The 25,206-nt window shown below is 28.0% G+C and overlaps 2 protein-coding genes across 2 annotated transcripts; both read right to left on the reverse strand.

Annotated features, from left to right (window-relative positions):
* Positions 1–2,349: 2,349 nt before the first annotated feature.
* LOC149062927 (uncharacterized) lies at positions 2,350–3,292 on the reverse strand. Its single transcript, XM_089217095.1, has one exon. It carries the CDS (start codon positions 3,117–3,119, stop codon positions 2,748–2,750), a length of 372 nt encoding a protein of 123 aa, XP_089073221.1. The 5' UTR covers positions 3,120–3,292; the 3' UTR covers positions 2,350–2,747.
* A 1,837-nt stretch (positions 3,293–5,129) lies between these two features.
* On the reverse strand, positions 5,130–24,535 carry LOC107168548 (protein argonaute-2-like). The gene is made up of 16 exons (XM_089215913.1): positions 24,324–24,535; positions 19,902–20,017; positions 18,739–18,946; positions 16,342–16,438; positions 14,363–14,556; positions 13,985–14,118; positions 13,607–13,820; positions 13,210–13,357; positions 10,463–10,708; positions 9,846–9,958; positions 9,571–9,776; positions 9,161–9,320; positions 8,473–8,560; positions 5,938–6,369; positions 5,681–5,865; positions 5,130–5,614 (listed from the first exon to the last, which is right to left on the reverse strand). Exons 2-16 carry the CDS (start codon positions 19,912–19,914, stop codon positions 5,521–5,523), a joined length of 2,532 nt encoding a protein of 843 aa, XP_089072039.1. The 5' UTR covers positions 19,915–20,017; positions 24,324–24,535; the 3' UTR covers positions 5,130–5,520.
* Positions 24,536–25,206: the final 671 nt, after the last annotated feature.

Raw genomic sequence — 25,206 nt, forward strand, 5'->3', positions numbered from 1 at the left:
TACAAATTGCACTAAAACTACAATGATCTGTGATATATAAATTATGTTGTTTTCTTCTCATATTGTAATCAGTCTTCTCGTGTAAATTAAAACCTTTGAGTTGAATATTTATTTCATAGTCATTAGAATTAGTTGAATTAAATGGTTTAGATTCAATAACAGAGTTACTTAAAGTTTCTTCCCAACCACCCATGAGAACAGATTTTTTAAAATTATCGAAACACTGAAAACGTGAGTATAAATATTCTAAATCAGTAACAAAGCATAAAAGTTTTAACTTTTCATAATCAATAAGAAATTTAAAAAATTCTTTTGTAACTGATTTAAATTTTGAGTCTTGTGATTCTTCTAACATTATAGTAAAATATTTTACCAAAATATTTTACCAAAATATTCCAGTTTTTTAAAATTCCTAAACATAAACTATGTGTAAATTCTGTCCATCTAACTTCAAAGTAATATGCCAAACTATTAAATTTTCAATTATTTTCTTCAGCAATTTGTTTTAATTTTTTTGTGCGCAATCTGGACTGGTGAAAATAACTTGATATTGATGCACATGTTTCTATAATTTTTTTGACTTTAACTACATCTGCTGTTAATTTCTCCCATGCTAAAGAAGTGCGATGCATAGCACACCAAACTTTTATCAGTGGTAAATATGCTCGTTCCTTTTAAAGAATAGACCACAGTATATTTTTATCACCTGAATTAATTGAAGCTCCATCGATTACAATTGACGCCTTTAAGCCTAGTAGATCACTCCATGATATAACTTGATTAACTGCTTTTTTTACTGCATCGTAAGATGCTTTGACACCTTAAGACATTGGCTCTTCAAAGCTTAAAAAAATTATTCAGGATTACCTTCATTAGTCACTAACATGGACTACTACACTGGACTGGAAACGTCAAGGGAGGCGAGTGATGGGAGCCAGTAGATTAGTAACACAAATGTCAAATACTGAATATGAAACATAAATGTTAATTGAACATAGACGCCATTATATGTTTATTCACTATTGAACTAATAGTTCAAAGGCAACATGTAAATGTATTCAAAATTAAACATTAATTTTAATTACCTTCAGGAGTCAATTGTATACATGTTTTTGTTGTAGGCAGTGAAATTTCATCACTATTATTAATTTGTACATCATTACAACGATTATCATTTTTTTCATCAACTAAAGTTAAAAAATGGACAAATTAAATGTTGAACCCTGATTGGTATATAATGAGAGCACATAATAATAATCAACCTAATAGAACTTAACTTCTTATAACATCTGTTAGTTTTTTTAAAAAGAAATCCGTAATTTTACTATTGCATATTTTTCTTTTGTTTTTATAATCCATAATTTATATTTTATTGTTAAACACAATTAGTACTATTCCTGCTATTATAATAAATAATAATCAAATCTTAAGCTCAAAGTTAGTCTTAACTATAAATGAAAGATGGATAAATCTTAATTCCGTGGTCTTAGGGAATTCAATTTCATTAATTTCATTTTAATCTGAAAACTCTTTTGATTCTTGTAAAAGAGTATCAACTGACTTTTGTGTCCTCAATTTTGATCATCTTTGTTCAGCAATATCAACTGTTGTTAATGCTTGAATGTAATCATTTTAAGGAGTTTGAAAATTAAAATATTTTAATAGTGGAGTAGTAATATCAAATATTTTGTTCATTAAAATTATAACTGTAACAAAACTAAAAGAAGTGACATTCTTTAGCACGGTCTTAGAAATTCGGAGAAATATTTATCACTTTATCAGGGATTATGTGTTTGGACATAGAATTTGTGAAGAACATTTTTCATCAGCAGATATTGTTAGGGAAAAAATTGTGAAAGATTCTAAAGATTCTATTTTAAAAGATTTCAGTTCTCTTGTCCTGAGCATAAATGTGACATTCTTGCATTCTCAATAAAATACTATTTAAATATGCGAATGAAGCAGTGGTCAAGAAATGAAAATAGAGAAACTGTAAAAACAAATGCGAAAAAAACTTTCTAAATTTTGTACCTCCTAAATTTAAAATGTCTATATTCCATATAAAGTAGGGTCATTGGACCCCCCCCCCCCATATTATTTATTGTATAAATTAAAACAGATTGTATTGTTTTCTAATAATAACAAAAAAAAACTTTATCTTGTTAGGTAGGTATAATAATTTTTATTTTACATTTGTGCCATTATTTTATATAATAGGTATATACGAATTTCCGATGACAAAAGTATTTAATTTAAAAAGAACTTAAGTAGTAACTAAGTACCTATAAACTATAAAAAAAGAATTGACGTACTTACATTATTATTATTAATTATTCCTACTACCTTTTTTTTTTCTGTTTAAATCACTGCATGGAGGCCGAACTGTTTTGCTTAGCCCCCATGCAGCAACGTTTATTTATAGAAGTCATAAATTTATACAAGTAAAAGTAATCATAACAGTTTTGAGATACCCATTCCTCAGTAACCTGGTATATATGCGAGTGCCCCAATCCTGTTATGACTTTACAAAACAATACATCGTAAGAAGGGACAAGCAAGATTAACCCGCTATATCCCCTCACAGCAGTTTTATACAGCAGTATATTTTTTAATATTTTTATCCCTTCATATATCTTCTCGGGCCGACCGCGTCCGCCACCCTAGACATCGCGTTCTGACGCCTCTTCTCGGACCGGACTAGCCAGCCATCCTAGACATCTCGTAACCTTTCGAATCCCGTACCGACTTCATATTTCAGCTCCTGTGGCTTGTCGATCCCTCTCCTCCTCTTCCTTGACAGTGAGAATGTTTTCCACCATTTTGTAGAAGAGTCTGATCTCTTCAGCATCGCAGAGTACAAACGCCCTTTGATGGCCGTCCGCTGGCAGGTCTTCGAGTAGAGGACCACAGAGTATATCGGGCACATCAGCTGTTGTTGGTAGATGCCCGAGGCGCTCAGAGAGGTCGGTTCGTAGACCATTCCAGTTCTCGCAGTGGAACAAGGTGTGTTCTGCTGTATCCGAGGGACACTGGCAGTGGACACACCTTGGGCTTGCGGCCCTAGCGAAGCGATGGAAGTAGAACTGGAAACAGCCGTGTCCAGTGAGCGCCTGTGTCATGTGGTAGGACTACTGGAGTCGTACTGTTATACCACCTAACCAGATCGGGGATGAGGCGGCGAGTCCAGGCGGCCTTGCTTGAACTGGACCACCTCGTCTGCCATTCTACGATGGTAGCCTCCCTTTTTTCATTTTTGATCCTATTTCTGGAGACAGGTGGCTCTCCTGGGATCGGTGCGTCGTTGAACCTTCTCATGATCCTCGTCCTCTCCTGAGCGATAAGGTCAGCTGGCGGCATGTTCGCCAATAGGAAGGCGGCTTCGTCCGAGACCGTCCTGTAGGCTCTGATAGCCCTCAGGGCGGCCACCGTCTGCGGTCTCCTAAGATTTCTGATGGATTTAGCAGTGCTGCAGACGGGAGCTACCCACACCGGGGCGGCATAGAGCAGCTGGCTCTCGACTACAGATCCTAGGAGTCTTCTCTTCCATTGACCAGGCCCGTTGATGTTGGGCATGATCCTGGAAAGAGCTGCCGCCGATGTGGCCGCTTTTTTGGCGACCGTTTCGACGTGTTTCACAAAGGAGAGACGGGTGTCAAGGATGACTCCTAGGTACCGAAGGTGCTTCTTTAGGTCGATCGGCTGACCTACAATGCTGAGGTGGGGAGGGTTGTAGGCCCATATCTTCGTCAGCATTTCAGCCTCTGTCTTTTGGTGAGCCAGCTGTAGTCCATGCCTCACCATCCAATCGTCGATTTGGTCCAGTACGGGATTCACTAGATCCCCAAGTTGCTCACCTGTCCTAGCCAATCCCACAACCGCGAGGTCATCAGCGAAGCCGATCATCTGGACACCCGGAGGGGACCTCCATGGTGAGCAGGTCGTCATAAACAATGTTCCAAAGGGTAGGTCCTAGGACCGATCCCTGAGGAACGCCACACGTCACAGTTCTTGCCACCCTGTTGTCTCCTACCAGTAACTCTCTGCCCAAAGCCAGGAACGAATCATACGCACCAGGTACTCAGGAGTATCCTACTACCTATAATATATTATTATTACCATGATTTATTTTATATTACAATTTTGATGTGCTTAGTGTACCATCTAGTTGTAAACAAAAAATATATAAACAAGTGTTTGATTTAATATTAAACCACTAGAGTGCAGCAGAACGCTAGATCCAGATTTTTAGTGTGATATCGACCACAGTTTTTTGTATGGATAATTCAATTAACAATTGAACTACACAGTCGATTAATTGATTCTGAGAAATCTTCGAGAGTTGCAATAATAGCCTTGAATTTTTCAAATATTACAAACAGCGACCGATGATGTGAAGTTCAGCGAGTGGTAGGATATGTTTTCATTCTCAACGGTCTTTTGTCATAAAAACCGTAAATTTAATAACTATTATCATTTGAATTCTCAAGAGCAGATGAAGCAAAATATTGTAAATATACTGACTAATTATCAACTAGTATACTGTCAAACACTGCAGATAATCTTTGTATTATGTAGACAATAACATACTTATAAACTAATAATACCAATTTCAAAACAATTATAAGATATTATGTAAAAATTATATTTTTGAATTCCTCTCACTGTGAAATAGTTGTGAAATAATGTGCTTCTCCCGTTCCTACGCCGTGAGAACTTCGTTGCATAGACAATAGGCGTTGTTACGGCCAGCTGTGAAAGCGATGGTACTGTACATGTCATCTTTGGAGCGTTGTTTACGTTCCACTTATACTATTGTACTCTTAAAAATTGTTTATTTAATTGAAAGAAAAATATTTAGAAGAATAAGAAACCTAGAATGTATAGTTATTACGTATTACCTATTTTATAAGTAGTCAGAGAGAGTATCATACTTTTATTATCAATTATATATGAGATATATAAAATATTCACTCATAAGTCAACAAATATAATAATTTAATTTAATTGCATAATATGCATGTATCATAATTTTTATTACATCGTAATATTATTAAAAATTCACAAAACTAAATGTTGAAATAAATTTCAATACATTTTGCTAATTATAATAAAAAAGAGAGAATTTTTTATGATTTTAACAATCGTTATTTTAATAAGCAATTCACTGAATAGACACAAGTACCTTATATGCTATATTTTGTTTAGGTTGGCCAGTCATAAGCTTTGGGGACTCTAAATTGTCAAATATAATATAGTATTGATAATATGAATAGCCAATGAGAAGTTAAGAATGAAACAATTTTCCGGGTCTGAAGAAGGCGATAAAAATAATACATCAAAATTAAGTCCCATATAATTGTATTTTATACCTGGCCACTCTAAATACATTATGTTATATATTTTACAGCGGTTCTTGAACTGTGATCAACAGCCCCTGTGTTCCATAATTTCTAAAAATCTACCATCAAGGGTCCGTGTTCACCAATAGTTAAAGAACCATTGATATATGTATTATATTGTTCAAATGTAGAACATAGGAGTGTTTTCAATGAGCTTGGAGTTCAATTGGTTTTTGACTTGCTCCTCATCTAATCGATTTATATTTATTGTTTTGCTGTAAAAATCAAAAACAATAATATTACATTTTATGATAAATATCTATAATCTAATGTTAACTAACTTTTCGAGATAGGAACGAATTCTGAATGCAGCCAAGTGAGCGTAATATGTCGGTGCAGGATATGATACAGAACGGCTGCAACGAGCAGACATAAAACACAAGTAAAATGTGAGTTGTTCAATCTCGTTTTCTTCGAAATAGCTGTCATCCCAAATCACATGATATTTAGTCGGTCTTGATGTACCCTTCAAAGGCAAATAAATTTATTCAACAAAATTAAATAATTAATAGATCTAAACTACAAATAGAAAACTTACTTTAACTGCTGAGTGACTACATAATAAAAAATTAAGTTCTGTAGGATGAGTAATGTGAGTATCAATAACCATGCCTGGGCAGACATTACCAGACATCCCATTCATATCGATATGATGAATAGGGAAGATTCTAGCGTGATGTCGTTTTTGTATGACAAGAATTGTTATTGGAGGTGTGTAGAAACAATTCAATCGTAAACATGCTCGACGGATGGCCACCAGTTCACATTCCACCAAATGTTCCCTAAGCACTTCACTTACACCATCCCTAAAGTATAATATCTTCTTCGGTATAACATTTGTCTTTTCTTTGAAATTATTTAAAAGCTTATAAATTATGTTCTCTAGATCTAGAATGATCTCCTCAAAAGGTGGCTGAAAACGCCATTCCATAGCATACTGACTTAAGTTGAGATCATAGCTGGCTGTTACCTAAATCATGAAAAAAAAATTTTATTTTACTCATATATGATACCAATTTTTGCAAATTTATTTATTTTTATATGGCATTACAATAAAATACATGATTAATATACAAGGAAATACTGAATAGTAACTTCTATTAACTGTAGCTAAAATGATTTAATTTTAAAATAAAGTTATTTTACTAGTCAAAGGTTATAACTCAACAAAACAGGTTTCAAAAATTTCCATCAATAAAATAGTGTACACACATATAATTTTTATTTTTATAGAAAAGTTACAAAAAATTAGGTCAGCATTTTGGTGGTGGATGTTTGTCCATCGTCCCTTTGGTCCTTGGACAGTATAGTGTAATTTTACTGCATTCGATTTGAATGCAATGATTACATTCATTGAAAAACAAAAATACTGAGCGGACGAGGGAATCTTTTTGTTTAATTTTATTCGTTTCTATGGTGATAATCGTCCGTAATTATTTAATATTATAAAATCATGAAATCGTACTTTTTTCTCCTTTAACCCTTTTATTTCGAGTACTGTTTTGAAAATTGAAAAATGACCTCTCTAAAGTACCAGCTTAAGAACATTACCTTTCAGAAACGATACTACACTTGATACTTTTGAGCAAATTTAGAGGGAGAAAAAGTGTTTACAGAATAAAAAAGAAAAAGAAATAAACATCATAGTAAAAACTATCCTCGCTCCACTCAGAATCTAATATCTGCAGAAATTGTTTTATTTAAAAACGCCTAGATAATAAGAATTCTAATATTTTCATATTTATCTCTGAACATTATTATATTGAAAACATAAGACCTAAAAATGTAAAATATCAAAACATAATATTTACATATAATAATGAAACAAGATGATGGCAGTTAGAAAACATCCACAACCCACACTTGTCTCACAAACGTTCAACATAGCAAAGTCAAACCAAAATTATGGTTGTCAACTTGAATAATATTAAAATAAATGAATCTACCATTAAACTTAAACATTATCTGTGTTTGGACACATATATTTTTATGATATTTCAATTTATAAGCGAATTATGAGTATGTAAAATATTGTAATAAATAAATGCACATAATTATAATAGATTTATCACATAAATTAAAATATTGTAAAAAATCAATCTGCAAACACATTGTTTTAGTTTAAACTTTTGATTTGATTAATTTAAGAAAATACTTGAATATTAAAGTTAATAACACTAAGTTGATTTTGCTGAATGCAAAGTTTCTATGTTTAAATTAACTGTACATGCGGCATCTCCTAAATGAAAATTAATGGTTGCTGGATTGTTTTTTCACAGTTAATGCCTATGAAAAATGAATTGTGAATTATTAAATTTGAAAAGTATGAAGTATATATTTACATTTCTAATGTAACAAAATTTGAACTTAAAATCAATTTATGTGTATTGTATTTACTGTATTTTAAATAATTTACATTCGAAATATATTTTCAAAATAACTTATTCAATTTTTAAAAGCAATAATATATATACACACAGTACGAGAAAATCCGGGGACACATTGGGCGCTGACCGAATAATTTTTTTTTGCAGTTTGATCATGCATATGGAAAATAAGACAAGTATTATTGTTCTATTTACACAATAATACATTAATTTATAATTTATATAATAATTATAAATTTAATTATTTCAAAAACCTTTCTTATCTTCATGGTACGATATTATAACATATTGTATGACATAAAGTTAACATATAAAATATATTAGGGCCATTGCGATTAAATAAATACAGTTTTGATAAGAAAACAGGTTTTAACAGATTTCACTTATAAAAAAAGTTCAATTGCCTAAAATGAATACATTTGTTCGGGGCTCTGCCAATTTGTCTCTATAAAACGGTTGTTCCTTTTATATGGTGTCCCCATTAAGCAGATTCCACTATATATAATTAACTAATGCTTAATCTTACAAGAAAAATATAATTTCAACATAATTTATATAAATAATTTGAAATGTATTATTTTCTGTATATAATTTTAAGATTTTTAAATAATATGCAATAACAGATAATTTCATGTCACTATTCTAGTTTTCGAGTCTAAACTAACGTAATATTTTAGTATACTCACTGCAGCAATTGATGGAGCACTGTTATTTATAGACCCAATATGTGATATATCAGCTCCAAAAATAATTGCATCTTTCATACACGATGGACTAAATAATAAATATTGAAAGTTCAAAATAAATAAATATAACAGTTAATATAATATAATGGTTTACATATTTATTTATAATTATTATTGGTCAATAATTTATTTAAGTATACCAAATCAGTATATAACAGTTCCTATAAACAATATCTAGGTATAAAATTAATCTGTATTAATTGTTCTTAGTTAAAATTATTTAAAAAAAATATTATATTACTGAGATAATAGTAAAATAGACACTACAGACATATTAGTATTTGAATAAATAAGGAGAAGCGCCTAATATAACCTTAAAATTATACATAACACATAAGTATATCACAGATGCAGAAATTTTATTTTAAGATTAATTTTGTATTAATTTTTAAGATGTTTTATTTTTTATTGAAAGATACTTATCAGAAATAGCATAATCATTGAATATTAAATCATGTATAATATATCATTTCATTATGTCTATTATATATGAATTTAGGACACAAAAAAATCTAATATTTCTGATCTGATTAGTTATTTTTTTTTTTGCACTTTCATAACAAAACATTATTTTATCCTTTATCCAGAAGAGCAAGACTCATAAATTAATTAAAACCTATATTCTTACCGACATCTTTCAGCTATCAAGTGATTGATACCATTCAATTTAGAATTAATTTTCAATATGAAATTATTTATTGCTAATAAATTCATATTACTCAGAGTATTGGATTTAATGCATTGTGTGAGTACACCAACAATTTGTTCTGATGCTTGTTTAACAATTCCTAAACCAAAATATATGCAATTAAATCTAAGTATAAAAATAAATTATTTAGAAATTAAGCACAACAACTAATGATAAAATGTTTAAAATAGAAAAGAGCAGGGGCATACATTTATTTAGTTTAAGATGAAGCAAAAAGTTTGTCGGCCCAATAATCATTTTATTAAAGTAATAGATATAGTAACAGATATATTACAAAGACAAGTCTTACCTGTTATTATTTTGTTTTTATAAATGAAATTTATAATTACCATAAATTGAAGAAGAAGAATTTGTGGGGACAATAACCAAAAACAAATTTGTATTTTTCTTCTGTGTTTTGAAAATATTAGTTACTTCTTTGAGACCTTTATTTACAGTCCAATTTTTTTTTAAAAAACAGTTAATTATAGAACTCACTGGACTCACATTAAAATTTAGATTTTTACCACTATGTATCAAGTATTGTTCAAAATTCCTGAAATTAAATGAAAAAATAATTTTGTAATTTTATTGAAATGTAATAATGATAATTTTATAATTTTACCTAATGTCTGAATAGCTGATATACTGATCCATATTCAATATAACCCATCGTCTAATTTGTACTGCTTTAGAAAACTCTTTTGGATTCCAAACACCAGATTTAGGTATAACTTCCTTAAACATAATTTTCAAACGTAAAATATAATTCAATATGAATTACATACAATAATAAAAATAAATATTAAAGACATAGTTAAGTATTTTTATATAATACAAGAAATCATAAAAATTACAACAAATTAGAACTGTAAAAATTCAATTTATCATTGTACAACATGTGAAAATATGAATCGTAAAATCCCAAGATATATGATTTTAGAACCGACATTTTAAACTCAAAATTTTGATTGAGCAAAATATATAGAACTTTATTATGAAGGTTGCGCATACAATTTTATATTGTAATAAATACTTTTTAATACTTTTTAATAATTTTATGATTCTATATTATATCAACAAATTAAACCATAATTTTTAAAATCAATTAAGAAATAAGATTTCACATAACATTTGTCTCATTATAATTTGTTTTAAAAATATTATTTCTACTGATTCTAGATGATTAAATAACTTATTGATATTAATAGAAACTGTTTATTCAAAAACTTAAAAGTTTACCTTATTTTGAGCATATTCCAAAAATGGTTGATCTAATACTCTTGCAGGAACAGAAATCATATTTTCTTCAACTTTAATACTAAAATGTTTTAGTACAGGATCTTTGTTATAATCAACATGTTTGATAAAATTTTCTATTGTGTTTTGTGGTTCTGCAGTTGTACAAGTTGAATTTTTAGCTATATTCTCAATTTGGGTTTCGGTAAAACTTTTAGACCATGATTGCCCTTTTTGAACGATGCACAACTAAAATTAGATTTTATATACCATTTATTACAAAACAATGAAATTAATCTATCCAAATAGTACTAGTAATAAATAAGAAGTATTGAAACAATGAGATAATATTTTTATACCAACATAATTATACTTATTCTTTCCAACCTAACAAATAATTATATGAAACTTAAAAGTAATCCCAATTAACCTGAGGAAAAAGTAAAACATTTTAAGCATGTTATAGATTGCTTGATAATAAATACTTGTATTAAAATAACAATTTTAAATCATTATACATAATTGTCCGAAAAGATAAAGGATATAAGTATTGTTGCAAATGTAATATCTTAAAAGAACGCCATACATACTTGAGTTTGATGTCTCTTAGTGGGCATTAAGTAAAATAAAGGTGATCAATTCTAATCAATAGTTACTAACCCAATTCATCCTTTAAAAACTGAAGAAAATATTTAAAAACACCAAACCACACATCGCAAGAAAAACAAATATTTTATACTATATTATATAATATATTATATTTCAATAATAATCACTGTTCAGAGTTAACAACATTTTGATTGCAAGTTTGCATTTATTTACTATTTATCATCTATCTATATATATTCAGATATTTTCTGACTGAAAGACTGATCAATGTAGAGCCAAAACGATGATAGATAAACTTAACAGTTACAAGGTAGGTAATAAGTAGTAGGTGATAAAATGGTATACTCGAAACCGCAAAAAAAATATACAATAAAAAGTGTATAATGAGCAGTACGCTAATGATTGGTGAAAACAAAAACAAACGAATATAATATCATAACAATTCCAGAAGAAATTAAAATTCCCAAGTCTAGAGCTCCAATACCAAGATTTAATATTGAAGAAATACATTCTAAAAGATATTCAAGATTTACAATTTAATTTTATAATTCTATTCAAAATATTTATATTATTATTTTTAGTTTTTAGAAAAATAAATATATTTATACATATATTCATCTTTATAAAAGTATATATTTATGTGAAGTATTGGAATAATATTACCTTATTACCTATTCCAATTTCTAGTATCATACTTAATATAGGTAATAAAAATTAATTATGTACATTTAAATTTAGTAAAACGACAAAACATACACAAACATTCATTAAAACCCACAGACTTATGATAGTTGTCTCAATTTTTAATTTTTGTTGAATATAACAAAAATTATAAAGAAATAATCTAGACCGTGTCGGAGATTCCTGTATAAAACTATACGCCACCGCCGCGCTGTGTGACCTAGTGAAATCTATCTCTCTTAGACTCTAACGCCTTAAAGAATCAAAGTATACAAATTTTAATACCACCGTTAGTTATAGTAATTAATTATATTCTATTAATTGAACCAGTCGTTTTTATTTTGTTTTGTGGTCATTTAATTTTAGATCTCATTTTTTCTAATAAAAATAATTAATTTATTCACACATTTTAGAATTTAAATTATGAATAATAATATAGTATAATATAATATATAATACTATGAACTTCCTTACAACTGACATACAATAATGTTTATTATTGTTTAAGTTTAAATAAAAGTCTAACATTTATTAAGAATTCAACAAAAATGTATGTTATAAAAAAATGTATTTTTATTACAAAATATTTGTGTCACGCCCCGAAAGAAAAATTTAATATTTTTAAATTTTGTTAGTATGGTTCTAGGACCACAACACCATGTCTCACTGACTACCAGTGATCCGCAGTCTATTGGTTGGGAACCTCTAATTTAACTCTTTTATATTTAATTTTAGAGTATATTGACCTATTGACAAATTTAGAATTAATATTATCTTATCAATTGCACACATTATTTTTATATTTTAATTTTAAAGTGAGATATGAGCATTTTAAATTAGTTGATTGTTCTTCATAAGTAAAATTCTAATTTATACCTAATTACCATACTTCAGATGCAGTGGTGTGGCGAACTCGAATATTTTCAGAGGCAAGTATATTTCGCGATAACCACCCACCTACTCACCCATCAACCATAATTTTGTCTCTCAATTGGAAATAGAGTTGGGGGGGGGGGTGATTGCTTTTCACAGACAATTGTACTTATTAGGCAGGTATTATTACCAACTAATGGTTAGTAACCACTGCCTACTTGATACTAGCTTTCATTTATATCAATATTAAACAATATTAAAATATTATTTTATGTGTTATTTTCCTAAATTCGTTATTATGAATTCAAATTATTTCCCATCCAACCAGTGTCACTCATCACCCACCAAAAAAAACTGAGAGGCGGCTGCCTCTCGATTACCCCCATCGCCACGCCACTGTTCAGATGTGCAAAATAATTAATAAAACAATAAGTTAATATTAATATATTGTTGATATTACAGGTGGATGATGAGCAAAAAAGTGACAATAATATTAATATTATTAGTTTACATTGAATTTTAATAGAACTTGAACTCTACAACCATACATAAAATTGTATAGACTATAATACATTATGAATATTTACTTCAATTGGAATCGCAGTTTTTTTATTAACCGAGCCAACGTGTAAGCAAGGCAAATTTGGATACTTGATGTCATAATTTCGAACCAACTTAAAATATTGAACAACATTCATTTTTGTAGAATTTTTCAAATCATGTTTTGTTTCAAAACTAAAAAATAAAAAATAAATATTTCATTTTATCATGAATTGTTAAGTATTTTAATTTTTCAAAACTTGTATTTAATCCAATGACAACTTATTACTATAAAAATTTATCCAATACATAAAATATTTAAGTTACATCAAAATTGTAAAAACCTTAGTAAACAATAGCAATAATAGTTTTTTATGAGACTATTATGGAAATAACCATAATTGATTATCTCTTTAAAAAATCATTTATTTTTATTAAACTTACTAAAATGTTGATGCAGAACTTAAAAGACCATTTACTCTGTATATTCGTTTTGTATTAGGTTGATTTGGTATCTCAAAATTAACCTTTAATCCTTTAACATAATTTTCAAGTTTATTAATATTTGCTTGATTCATTGCAACATAAAGATCACAGCACAGGTCTACAGCAATGTAATCTACCAATGGCTGATGCTTTAGAAATCCTTTGTTTGTCACTAAAAATAAATTAGTAAATATAATTTAATACCCATATGAAAAAATTATTGAAACATATAATTAATTAACTTGGTTAAGTGCAGAGAAATGTCTGAATTAATAAACTATAACATTAAAATAATGCATTATTAATAAATTGAAAAAACTTAATAATAATAATTACCATCTATATTTATATAAGGTTTCCAACCGATGACTCGACTTTGATAAAATTCTTCCCATAGTTCTAATCCATCGCCCAAATCTTCTGATATATAACGTGGAATAGATAAGAACGATTTTCCATTATTAATAAACCTATAAGACAACATTTGACAGATTTATCCTCACTATACCCGATTGACTAGTTTATGACTACAACATATTATGCCATAATTAAAAGTCTTTATAATCAGGGAAAAATGATATCATATGAGAATCTACTTAAAATAAATATCATGTCTAATGTGTATATATTTTTATACTTTGGCAGATATTTTTTTTTGTATTTCGTCTTCAATACTATCAATAATTCTATCTATCTTAAACATAATTTACTTACCTTAAAGAAGTCAGAGTATTTTTCAATACGACATCCAATACATGCAATGCTTCATGGGGGGTGTTATTGGATGATCCTGTTTTTAAATACTGCTCAACTTTATTCATATGAAATGTATTGACAACTTTTGTATTGATAATGAATACAACAGTTTTATTATATTCAACATCTAATATTGATATTGAATCTGTCTCCTAAGAATAAAAACATTCTTAAATATGAATTTACATATTTATTATTTATTTTAAGAAAAATTAAATAACTTCATAAGTACTTAATATATCTTAAGTTAGAATAGTTATTTATAAGAACATAATATTATCCATCGTTCAGAAAATTAATTATAGTCATAGACACATAATACATAGATATACTGTGATTGTATATTGTAGAAACCAGTTTCAAACATGTACATATACAATTGAGTTTTCAAAAAGAAATTACAGATTTTTAGTTTTGTTTTTTTGTGATAGATTAATATCGTAGAAAAATTAAAATGTATTAACTTAATGGAATGAGAACAAACAAGACTTATTGAACTTAAAAAATAATATGCGTACTGACAATAGGAAAAGGAAACAAATCATATTTTAAATGATTCTTTATTATTAGAATATGAAAAATATTTTTTTTAACATTTTATATAAAAATATGTTATCTTAATAAGTATACATCTAAGAGCATAATTATTATGCCATAATATATACACCAACAATCCCCAATTTTTTTAGTTGTGCGGACCCCCAATTTTGTAAAAAAATCTGAGGCCCACCTATATACTAAGCACATATATATATGTATATACGGCAGTTGTCAGAAATAAAATAATTAAAAAATCAATTGTTTATTCAGAAAAACATTTTAAACAACTTAATCACAAGTTAAATAATTTAATGTAATTTTTGACATTGCTTGTCCTCCACAAGACAGTTTAATAACTGGATTAAAACTGAGTCTATATTAAAATTTAAGAACCTATGTTGATATACATAAAAAGTCTTCAGTCAAAACAGTAATCTAGAATCCAAACTTGAAAAGAAACAATTTTGTAATTTTGTGTACAGAGGTGGAAAATTTCTGCAAACAAAATTCCTATTTATACTCTGTTTATAATAACAAGAGTAGAAGGCGGCCAATTTTTGCACAAGGCTTTTATAACGCACACGCTTCGCTGGCACTGCCGGTCCAGAGATCAAAATTACCAAGCGGGAGGAAGAATGGGCGTGGCTATGACTGGCAATGATGAGTTTTCGTCACCACCACCGTCTACTTTTATCATTGTGACTAGTATTATGATGTTTATCAATACCAATTTCTGAACATTTAGTAAACTGAAGAAATTGAAAAATAAAATATTCCATCAATATTTATTGTTAATTAATTGGTAAATCATACATAATAGGTGACATAATAAATGAAGTGCGAGTCTTGAAAATGTGTATGTGTTGTAAGTAATCATTAGTGTAAAAGACTGTGTTTAAAAATAAATAGCGTAACTCTTCCAGAAGTGAACACAATTCTCAATAACGTACTACACAAATTTTTGTGACATTTTTTTTAAAACAACTTTCTTACATTATTTAATTCATTTTTCCACTTCCATAATATCAACATTCAAAATTTTAAAATTTGTTTTCAGATAAACTTCATGGATAATGACAAATTTAAATATTATGTTTCAGAAATTTAGAATTATATTTATAGCATTTTTAAGATAAACATTACAGTAGGCATAAGATAGGTTTATTTTGATAGAAAACACAGACAGGGTATCAAATCCCCTTACAGTTAATTATTTAAAATACCTATTGTTAAGGAAAAAAAAGTTAAAAATGTATTTAATTGTAGGTATAAAATAGTATTTGAAAAACATTAGTCAACAAAGCAATATTATTTTATATTGAATTTATACTAGGGTCAGGTTTAGTGACAGATATTTTTTTATAAGTATTATTTTACTTAGTTTAAAATTAACATACCGCTTTTAGCTCCGCTGTAGTATACATATTACTCCGTCCATCAAAAACAAATTGAACATTTGGGTAATGTTTTAAATTAAATTCTTCCAATGCAAGTCTACAATTAAAATTGAGATAGTTACAATTATACTAAATTATAAAATTAATGTTTTATTAACTGTGCAGATTGTTCATACACCATACAATAGCGCAATATACACACTCAGAATATTTTTATTAATACTTATAAAAAAGACAATGATAAAAATGATTAGATAAATAATTTTTAAAAATAATAACACCGATTGTTTCGTTAAATATTTCACTTTTTTAATACATATTTTGGCAACAAAAGAACAGAAATATTTCACATGCCCAAATTAAAGCATTATAGATAATATTGTTTTTCCTTATTTGGTCTCGCATACTTTAGTAAATTAATATTATGAAAATCTACAAAGCTGAATGGATCATATTGTACTTATATAAGGTATAATATTATAATGGTAATATAATTTAATATGATCTAAATTGAAACTATGATTTATGCTTATAAATTAATTCTAAACATAATTTTAAAATTATTTAATAATAGCCAATGAACAAAAGGTTTCAAAAGGCACATAAAAATAAAAAGAAACATTTTATTCACCAAGTGTCAGGCATAACCATGTGAAATACTCGTATAAACTATAAAGATAAAAAACAAATTACTTTTGAGAAAATTAATTCTACAATTCTTCAAGGTATGTTTGTGATGGCCGTTCACCTCTACACATGCAACCGTCATATACATTATATACACTCTTGCTAAACTCTACAACACTGGAACTCTCCTTACACATAACGGCTCAAGTCTCTCATATATTAGTGACTTACATACAACAACATATATCATATATTTAATATTTTAATATTGTGTCCCTGCCAGACTTGGATAGTATTCCAAATACAGTATTCAGAATACTTTTTTAATGTCCAATCACATTTTAAAAATAATTTCATTCTTTTCATTTACAGAAATTGCTTTTGTAGGTACCTGTATCTAATATATATATATATATATATATATATATATATATATATATATATATATATATTTCTATACAAAATATTTTGTAATAATATATTATTTTGTTTTCTTTTATTTTCAGTTGGACAGTAGGTTATTTAATATTTTTCAATTTTGTAGAACGAGATAGCAAAGACGATAAAATTTAATTAATTTTTAATTTTTATATTAATTTAAACAGTGGTGTTACCAGTGGGTTGGGGGGGGATTCATTTTTATATGTTTAACTCTCCTTTCACAAGTTAAAATAATGTTCAGTATTCTGAATACTTTGGAATATTATAATTATAAGGTATTCGAATACTTGTTTTTAAGTATTCAGTATATTATGTATTCTAAATCCTTTTTTTAATATTAGGAATATATATATATATGTATGTCTGGTCCCTACTCTACATAAATATTATGTTGTAATATTAATTGCCATATTATTGTACGGTAAATTGCAGTGGCGTAACTAACAGCAAATATTTGGGGTAACGAACACTTTTAAATACTTCACCTTCTCCAATAAGCATAATGAGTGATGAGTACCACTTATACGCATAATTTCCTCCTAAATTATTTTAAAATAATCATTATACTTATATATTATTATTATACAGTTTTATAACACGAAAATTCCGGTAAAACACGATTGCGTACGATTTTTATCTGCAGCTTTGAAGCACTGTTGCCATTTGCTTTGAACTTATAGAACAGGGGTTACTTCCATAATTTTTTTTTTTATTATTATTGAATAACTATTTTTTATTATATTATTTTAACATTTAATTATTTTATTTTGTGTACTATATTATTATAACATAGGTATTTATCGAAAATTGAGATTTTTAAGTGGTACCATAACTTAAGTCATTTTTCCAAAATTTAAATTTTACTGATCAAAAATAAAAACATTAATTTAGCAACGATGCACAGTAAATCGTACGCAATCGTGTTTTCAAAAAGAAACATCGTACGCAATCGTGTGGTACCCCGAAAATTCACAAATAACGTATTTTTTTCTTGATAACTATTTAAAGATAAATAAATAGTAAATACTCACTGACGCGGATTTTTTTTACTAAATTATATAAAAAATTTTGGGGTAACAAAATGATACTCTTGCCACCCCATAAAAATGTTTGGGGTCACGACCGCTACCCCTCGCTACCCCATAGTTACGCCACTGGTAAATTGTAATTCAAATCCTGAAAATATACTTCATACTGTTCTTTCATTAATAGGCAACAATAAATGCCGGTTTTATGTTTAAAAATAAGTGTATATAGGAGACAAAAGTCATGGATGGCTTACAAGATTACCTAATGTTATACATAATATATTAAATTATATAAATTTACCTTAGAAGCCTTTTTGGGTCAGTTGGATTGAATACCACATTTATGTGATATACAGTCTTTTTATAAAATTCTTCTAGATCTATAGGTATATAGTTCATTTTAACCATAGTTGAGCGTCCTGAAGAACCTCCAGATCTTAGATTTCTCCTCCATGGTATAACTAATTTATTTTCCAATGCATTTAGAGGCCTCTCTTTTTTAAGATAATCTAAATAACAATACATAATATTATAATATACTCAGATATTTATAAAAATACAAATCCACTTAAATTAGTTTTTGATAAGAAAGGACATGTCACTGGCCTGTCTTTAACTTCAGCTAAATATTAAGCCATGAATAAATCATTAAGAATCAATATTCAGCATTTTAATTTTAGGAAGAAAGCAGTTTATATTATTTCAACAAGCCTTATATCAAGGTTTACATGAAAAATCAATTAATTTAATAATTCATGTACCTGTAAGGGCTCACTATTGGTTCAATAAATATTTAGTGATTTCACTAAACCTAGTAATAAAATACAATTTAAAAATAAAGCAAAAGCTGCAATATATAAAAAGTATTAAGTATTAAGAATAACAGTAATATTGTCATTATAAACATTCAGCGTAAAAATAAGTTCAATACACAAACAAAAGTAATACATGATCAATAATATTTTAAGTTATATTGCATAAATAATTGAGTGATAAATAGAAAATGTAGGTATTCAAAACAATTTATAGACTGCATAATACACAAACATATTAAAATCAAACTTTGATTAGTTCTTATTTTTAAAAGCTGATTATACAAAAATAAGTATCCATGAAAATAAGAGTACCAATCGAGAAAAAATAAAACCTAACATATATATCATCATATTAAGTATTTTATATTATTATTAGTATACAATGTGCATTGTCCACAACCGCTAAATATATTATATGCACAGTTTCAAACTTGACCTCGTAATACAGATAATTATTATAATCTCCTATTAACATTATAATGAAAATAATAATTAATTTATATTAAAATTATATCATAGTATTTCTAACTATGATACCGGCTTTTAGTAATTAGTACCAAATGCATATTTTCAGCTGTAGGCATAAAAAAAAAGTAATTTAAGCATTATAAAATATTAGATAAAAAATTTTCAATAAATTAATATTTACTAGTTGGTTCCATTTTTGTCCAATTTCTGCTAAGTGGTTTGCAGAACAATGTGGCTAGTGAACACAAATTGGGAGAAAATACAGGTATCAGTTCTTCGGTCCACACTCTTGTTCAACTTGAAATAAAATAAAATAATGTATAGAAAATTAAGATTTTAGAACATGTTTTTAATTCAAATAGGTTTATTCCATTTGCAATAGTGCTTTTTAATTCATAAAAAACTAACAGCCAACTACCAGTATGTTAAAACGAAAAAGCAATCTAGCATTAGATATATTTTTTCAAAAAAATCAATTGCGACTATTAGAGAAGACGATGATGAGTGTGATAACCCACCGGTTTTACCTTAACTCACAAATTATTGAAAGATAAAAGTATCCATTATGTATTAAAAACGTATTCTAATCAAAACAATTGGGAAAAATTGTTCAACTAGTTATATTTTAATACTCAAAATGGTGGGGTATTTTGTTAAGTAGGTGAACAATTTCTTAGTAATTTTTAAAGTGGGTAACAGAAATCACCAGTGTTGGGTAGTAATGTAACGCGAATTACAAATTACTGTAACGCAATTACTTTTTCAGTAACGCAGCAGTAAATTCATTACATTATACTTAAAATAACGCAATTGTAACTAAATTACTTTTGAAAAGTAATTTTTATGAAGTAACGCACTAACGCATTATTTTCCACGTTACTAAAATAATAGTTTTGAATGTATTACAAAAACAAACCGATAGGATATCCCAGACAAATCAAAAATTAATTATACTTATTTTTAATTCCGATAATAGTTAACAATATTATTAAACATTCCAGGAATAAATGTTATCATTATATTAGCAGAAAGAAAAGAGTTCGGTTTAAAAATAAAATTGAATTATGATTGCTTATGACTATATAGCAATATAGCTAGGTGAGATGATCATACATTTGTACATAATACTATAATAGGTATATTATCACTAGGTCTATGATTGTAAAATATATACTTACATAATATTTGAATCATATGAATTGAATATGGTTAAAAAAAAGAAAGGTAAAAAAAAGTAATGTTATTTGTAACACACTACTTTGTTAATGAAAAAGTAATGTAACGAGATAAAAATAATTTTAGGTAACGCAAATGTAATTTAAATAAAAATAATTGAAGTAACGAGTAACATAATTTCATTACTTTTTAAAGTAGTTTACCCAACACTGGAAATCACAATATGTACACCATTTACAGATTACCAGTAAAATTTGTCAACTATTACAAAATGCTTATTTAGAATATCGCCTTAAACAAATTAAGCTTTGAACAAATTTTTCTTACAAGGAAAAACAAACCTAATGGTTCAACAAAGTAACTCAGAAAAAATACAAAATAGAATTAATTTCTATACTTTTGTACAAAGTGCTTATTATTTGGCAAAAGAAGAAATTCCTCATACCTAATCATTCATATGAACTGTAATTAATTAAATTAGAGCTAAAACAAAATCAAACTTTACTTGAGTGAATGAAAAAACTAAAGTGACAAGTCAATTTACATGAGTAAAAACACAACTATTGAAATATTAAATTGAATTGGCACTGTTCTTGAAACTCATGACTCAAATGAATTAAAATATAAATACTTTTAATTAATGGCTGACAAAGTCAAAAAATATTAAAATATTTTTGGACACCGATTCAATGTGTGACCTACACATACATTTTCAGTCCAGTGTGCGACCTACATATAGCCCTATTGACCTATACTCAATTTTTAATAGTTATTATATTATAAGTCATTTATATTTTAAATTTATCATTCTTGTCTGATGAGAATTTATCATAATAATTTATGTCATAAAATCATCTTTCATGGCTGATAAAAATTTGTCATAGATAATTTACTTGTTTAAGTGTAGGGATCTTCCACCACCCATATTTAAGTTGTCTAGGTAATAATAGAGATGCACCTTACTCTTATTTCATATCATTTTTTCAGTATCTTCCACAAACATTCTATGGTTTGGATATTGCCATTTGTATCAAGACCAACCTGCCGTTTGTCACACATTAGCCAGTCAATAATAAGGATAGGTCAATTATTAAATGTAGGCCACACATTGGACCGGTGCCTATTTTTGAAATGACAATAATTATTCGTTTTAAAACAGATTATGGTAAAATTAAAGAATTAATTTTATGCATCGTAGAATTTTCTGGGCACAGATGCTCTATCACAGAAACTATTGATGGAGAGATTCAAAACTAATAAGTCTTGGTTTAAAAATTTATCTGGAAGTATATCTGAAGTACAAAAAAGAATGTCCAAAATAATACAAAGAGAAATACCATATATTCATTGTAGAGCTTATTTATTATCATTAGCATTAACTTATTTTTGCAATTCAATGAACCCTTCAAGGATTTAAAAGATATTAATAAATTATTTTATAAATCTGCTAAATGTGAGAAAATATTTCATAATATTCAAAAATCAATAAATGAAAACAATTTTAAATACTAGAAACTATTGATATACATGGTTAAGACATAACTATTGATCAATTTATACAGTCAAAAAGTGTATAGATCGATTATTTAGGTATGTGAGTACACATAGGAAGATACACAGAGCAGATCTTACTTCATTAGCAGAGGTATTCTGTTAGAAATCACCCAATCAAGTTTTTAATACTAAATTTAATTTTTATAAATGAGGATTTAGGTGCAGGTAACAATTAAGGCAGTTATACAAAAAGAAAATTTACAGCTATTATCTGTACTCGTTTTAATTTCTTCTTCAATTGACGATCTTAAAAATATCTCAGATCCGCATTAATCAAATGACAAGTATAATTCATTACACAAATAAGTAAATGTATGTAGGTACATAGTTCATGACAAATAATTGAAACTGAAAATTTTAAAAGGAGTGAAAAAATGTGTCGGTACAATGATAGAATAAATACAATAACGTTTTAATAAAAAAAATCACAAGGAATAATTTAAGTGGGAGCTTTGATTGAATCATTAGAATCTTTAATAACAATCACTAGGAGAGTATTAAAAATTTTGTTTGTACTTTCCTAGTATTTAACTAACTAATATTTGGATAGACCTAAATTAATTTAAATATGTTTCAAATAGTTTGGTAGAAGAAAATGTGAGCTAAAATTAATAAATTCAATGGGACAAGAAAAATCCTGCATGAAAATTAGTACTGAAGGACCCTTAGAACCCAATGAAGATACTGTGAATGAAGTAATTTATTTGAAGGCACCATAAAAATAGTGCCAGATTCGTTTAATTTATAAAATAAATAATATAAGTAATATTGCTTAACATAATTCATACATAACTAAAATCAGAATAGAATATTATTAATAATATTGCTAAATGTCAATTATATATTTTTTAGACCTTTTTATAATTAGACAAGGAATTTTTAAGAATTTATATTTTATGTACTCATAGGCATCTATCTGAAAATCAATAAATACCAATAAATTGAAATGAAAAGAAAATGTTTACTTCTCTATCAGGCACGCATACATGAGGGTGTTTTGGGTGTTAAATCACCCCTCGAAATATTAGGTTATTTATTTATTCTATTTTAATGTCAATAAATTGTCATAATATACTTTAATAAACAGGTATAGGTAAAAATATTACTATAAAATTAAAACAATTGATATAATATAGAATTTAAATTGCGAATTGTGATGGTAAAGATATTCTTAACATAATATCTAAAAATTTACAAATTTACGAAAACTAAATTTAATATTGTAATTTTTTTTTATAACAGTTTGTATTTGAAAAAAAGTATTATAGGTAATTTTCATAGAAAAATATAGTATGTTTATTAAAAAAAGTTCTACTTATCAATAACTGAAAAAACACCCCCCAAAACTTTTTCTGTGTTCGTCTCACTGTTCTCTACGTATTATTTATTTACTCATATACCTAATCCTATGGTATACCCCCTTGAAAATTTACAATAACCCCCTCCTAGGAATAAAAGATCTGAAATAAACACTGCTCAGAATAGAAGGTGATGATTAAAAATTTCAAGTATTTTTGTAATTTTATTTCAATTAAATGATTAAACGCACAAGAGGTGTGTGTGTGTGTGTGCGTGTGTGTGTGTGTGCGTGCGTGTGTGTGCGTGCGTGTGTGTGTGTGTGTGTGTGTGTGTGCGTGTGTGTGCGTGCGTGTGTGTGTGTGTGTGTGTGTGTGTGTGTGTGTGTGTGTGTGTGTGTGTGTGTGTGTGTGTGTGTGTGTGTGTGTATGTGCTAAAGAGAAATAGAATATATCACACATAATGATTAAAAACTAACGAAAAAACAATTAAATAAGTATAATAATTAATGATGTACCTACCTAGTTGATAAGTTCCAAGGACAGCGACTAAAATAAATTTGTTTTTTAATACTTACGTGATCGGCACTCAATTTGGTCACAGCTGCAATCACCGTTTACAACGAATAACGCTAACGTATAATACAGCTACGATACGTTGAGACGAACGCTCAATGTTCGAAGTTACTGGACAAGTAAAGAGATATTTCGTATTTTTGTCAGAATAAAACTGAGAGTGGAAGACAAAACGCGAAAAAAAACAGAATGTAATACGGTGGCCAGTGGGTGAGTGGTTAAATGTACTTAAATACGCATTATCAAAGTAATGATCGTAAGCTAATACCTGGCATCTGCTATACACTATACAGTACCTACCATTGTGGTAGTAAAAATTTCCTTCGGTCACCTAAACATAATAAATATTCTCTCGTCGTCAGTTTCCCTGCAATGGTTGGCATCACCTGACCACCATAACGCAGCGTCATCACTCTATACTGTGACTATCATACGCGACGCGCGCCGCTCGCTCGATTCAAAATCCAAATTCTGTAAAATATGATCTGTTTCGTCTTCCTTAATTTACAGTTATGTTCATATTATATTTGAACCAAGATGGACTTATAAATCCTCCTTAACTCAATTCATTTTTTCATTTAGCTCGACGAACGACTCGTTTTCATTGTACATTGTTATGACTCGCTATCAGGTATCGAAACACCTGCTCATCCGTATTTATTATTTAGTTGAACGAAAAATCAACACCATAAATAAATTATAACGTAATACCTAGACAGCTAACTATCATAATAATAATATTGGAAGTCTACTGCTATATGCATGTTAACACTGAGATAGATAAGAATATTACACTGGAGCGTGGACTCGCTCAAAAAGTCATGTTTATAATTAATTAAAATTAAATATCAATAAATATTACATATTATAAGGTCAGTTTATTAA

Source organism: Diuraphis noxia, unplaced genomic scaffold (assembly GCF_037042655.1).
Source record: "Diuraphis noxia isolate RWA-SAM2 unplaced genomic scaffold, SU_Dnox_SAM2 contig0001, whole genome shotgun sequence".
Taxonomy (NCBI): Eukaryota; Metazoa; Arthropoda; class Insecta; order Hemiptera; family Aphididae; genus Diuraphis; species Diuraphis noxia.

What these genes read in the sequence shown, in the direction of transcription:
- LOC149062927 (XM_089217095.1), bottom strand. Translation starts at nt 3,119, where the DNA reads ATGACACAGGCGCTCACTGGACACGGCTGTTTCCAGTTCTACTTCCAT.
- LOC107168548 (XM_089215913.1), bottom strand. An exon ending in ATCAGCTATTCAGACATTAG is followed by an intron (nt 9,777 to 9,845) that starts GTAAAATTATAA and finishes ATTTAATTTCAG; the next exon opens with GAATTTTGAACAATACTTGA. An exon ending in TTCTTCTTCTTCAATTTATG is followed by an intron (nt 9,321 to 9,570) that starts GTAATTATAAAT and finishes ATTTTGGTTTAG; the next exon opens with GAATTGTTAAACAAGCATCA.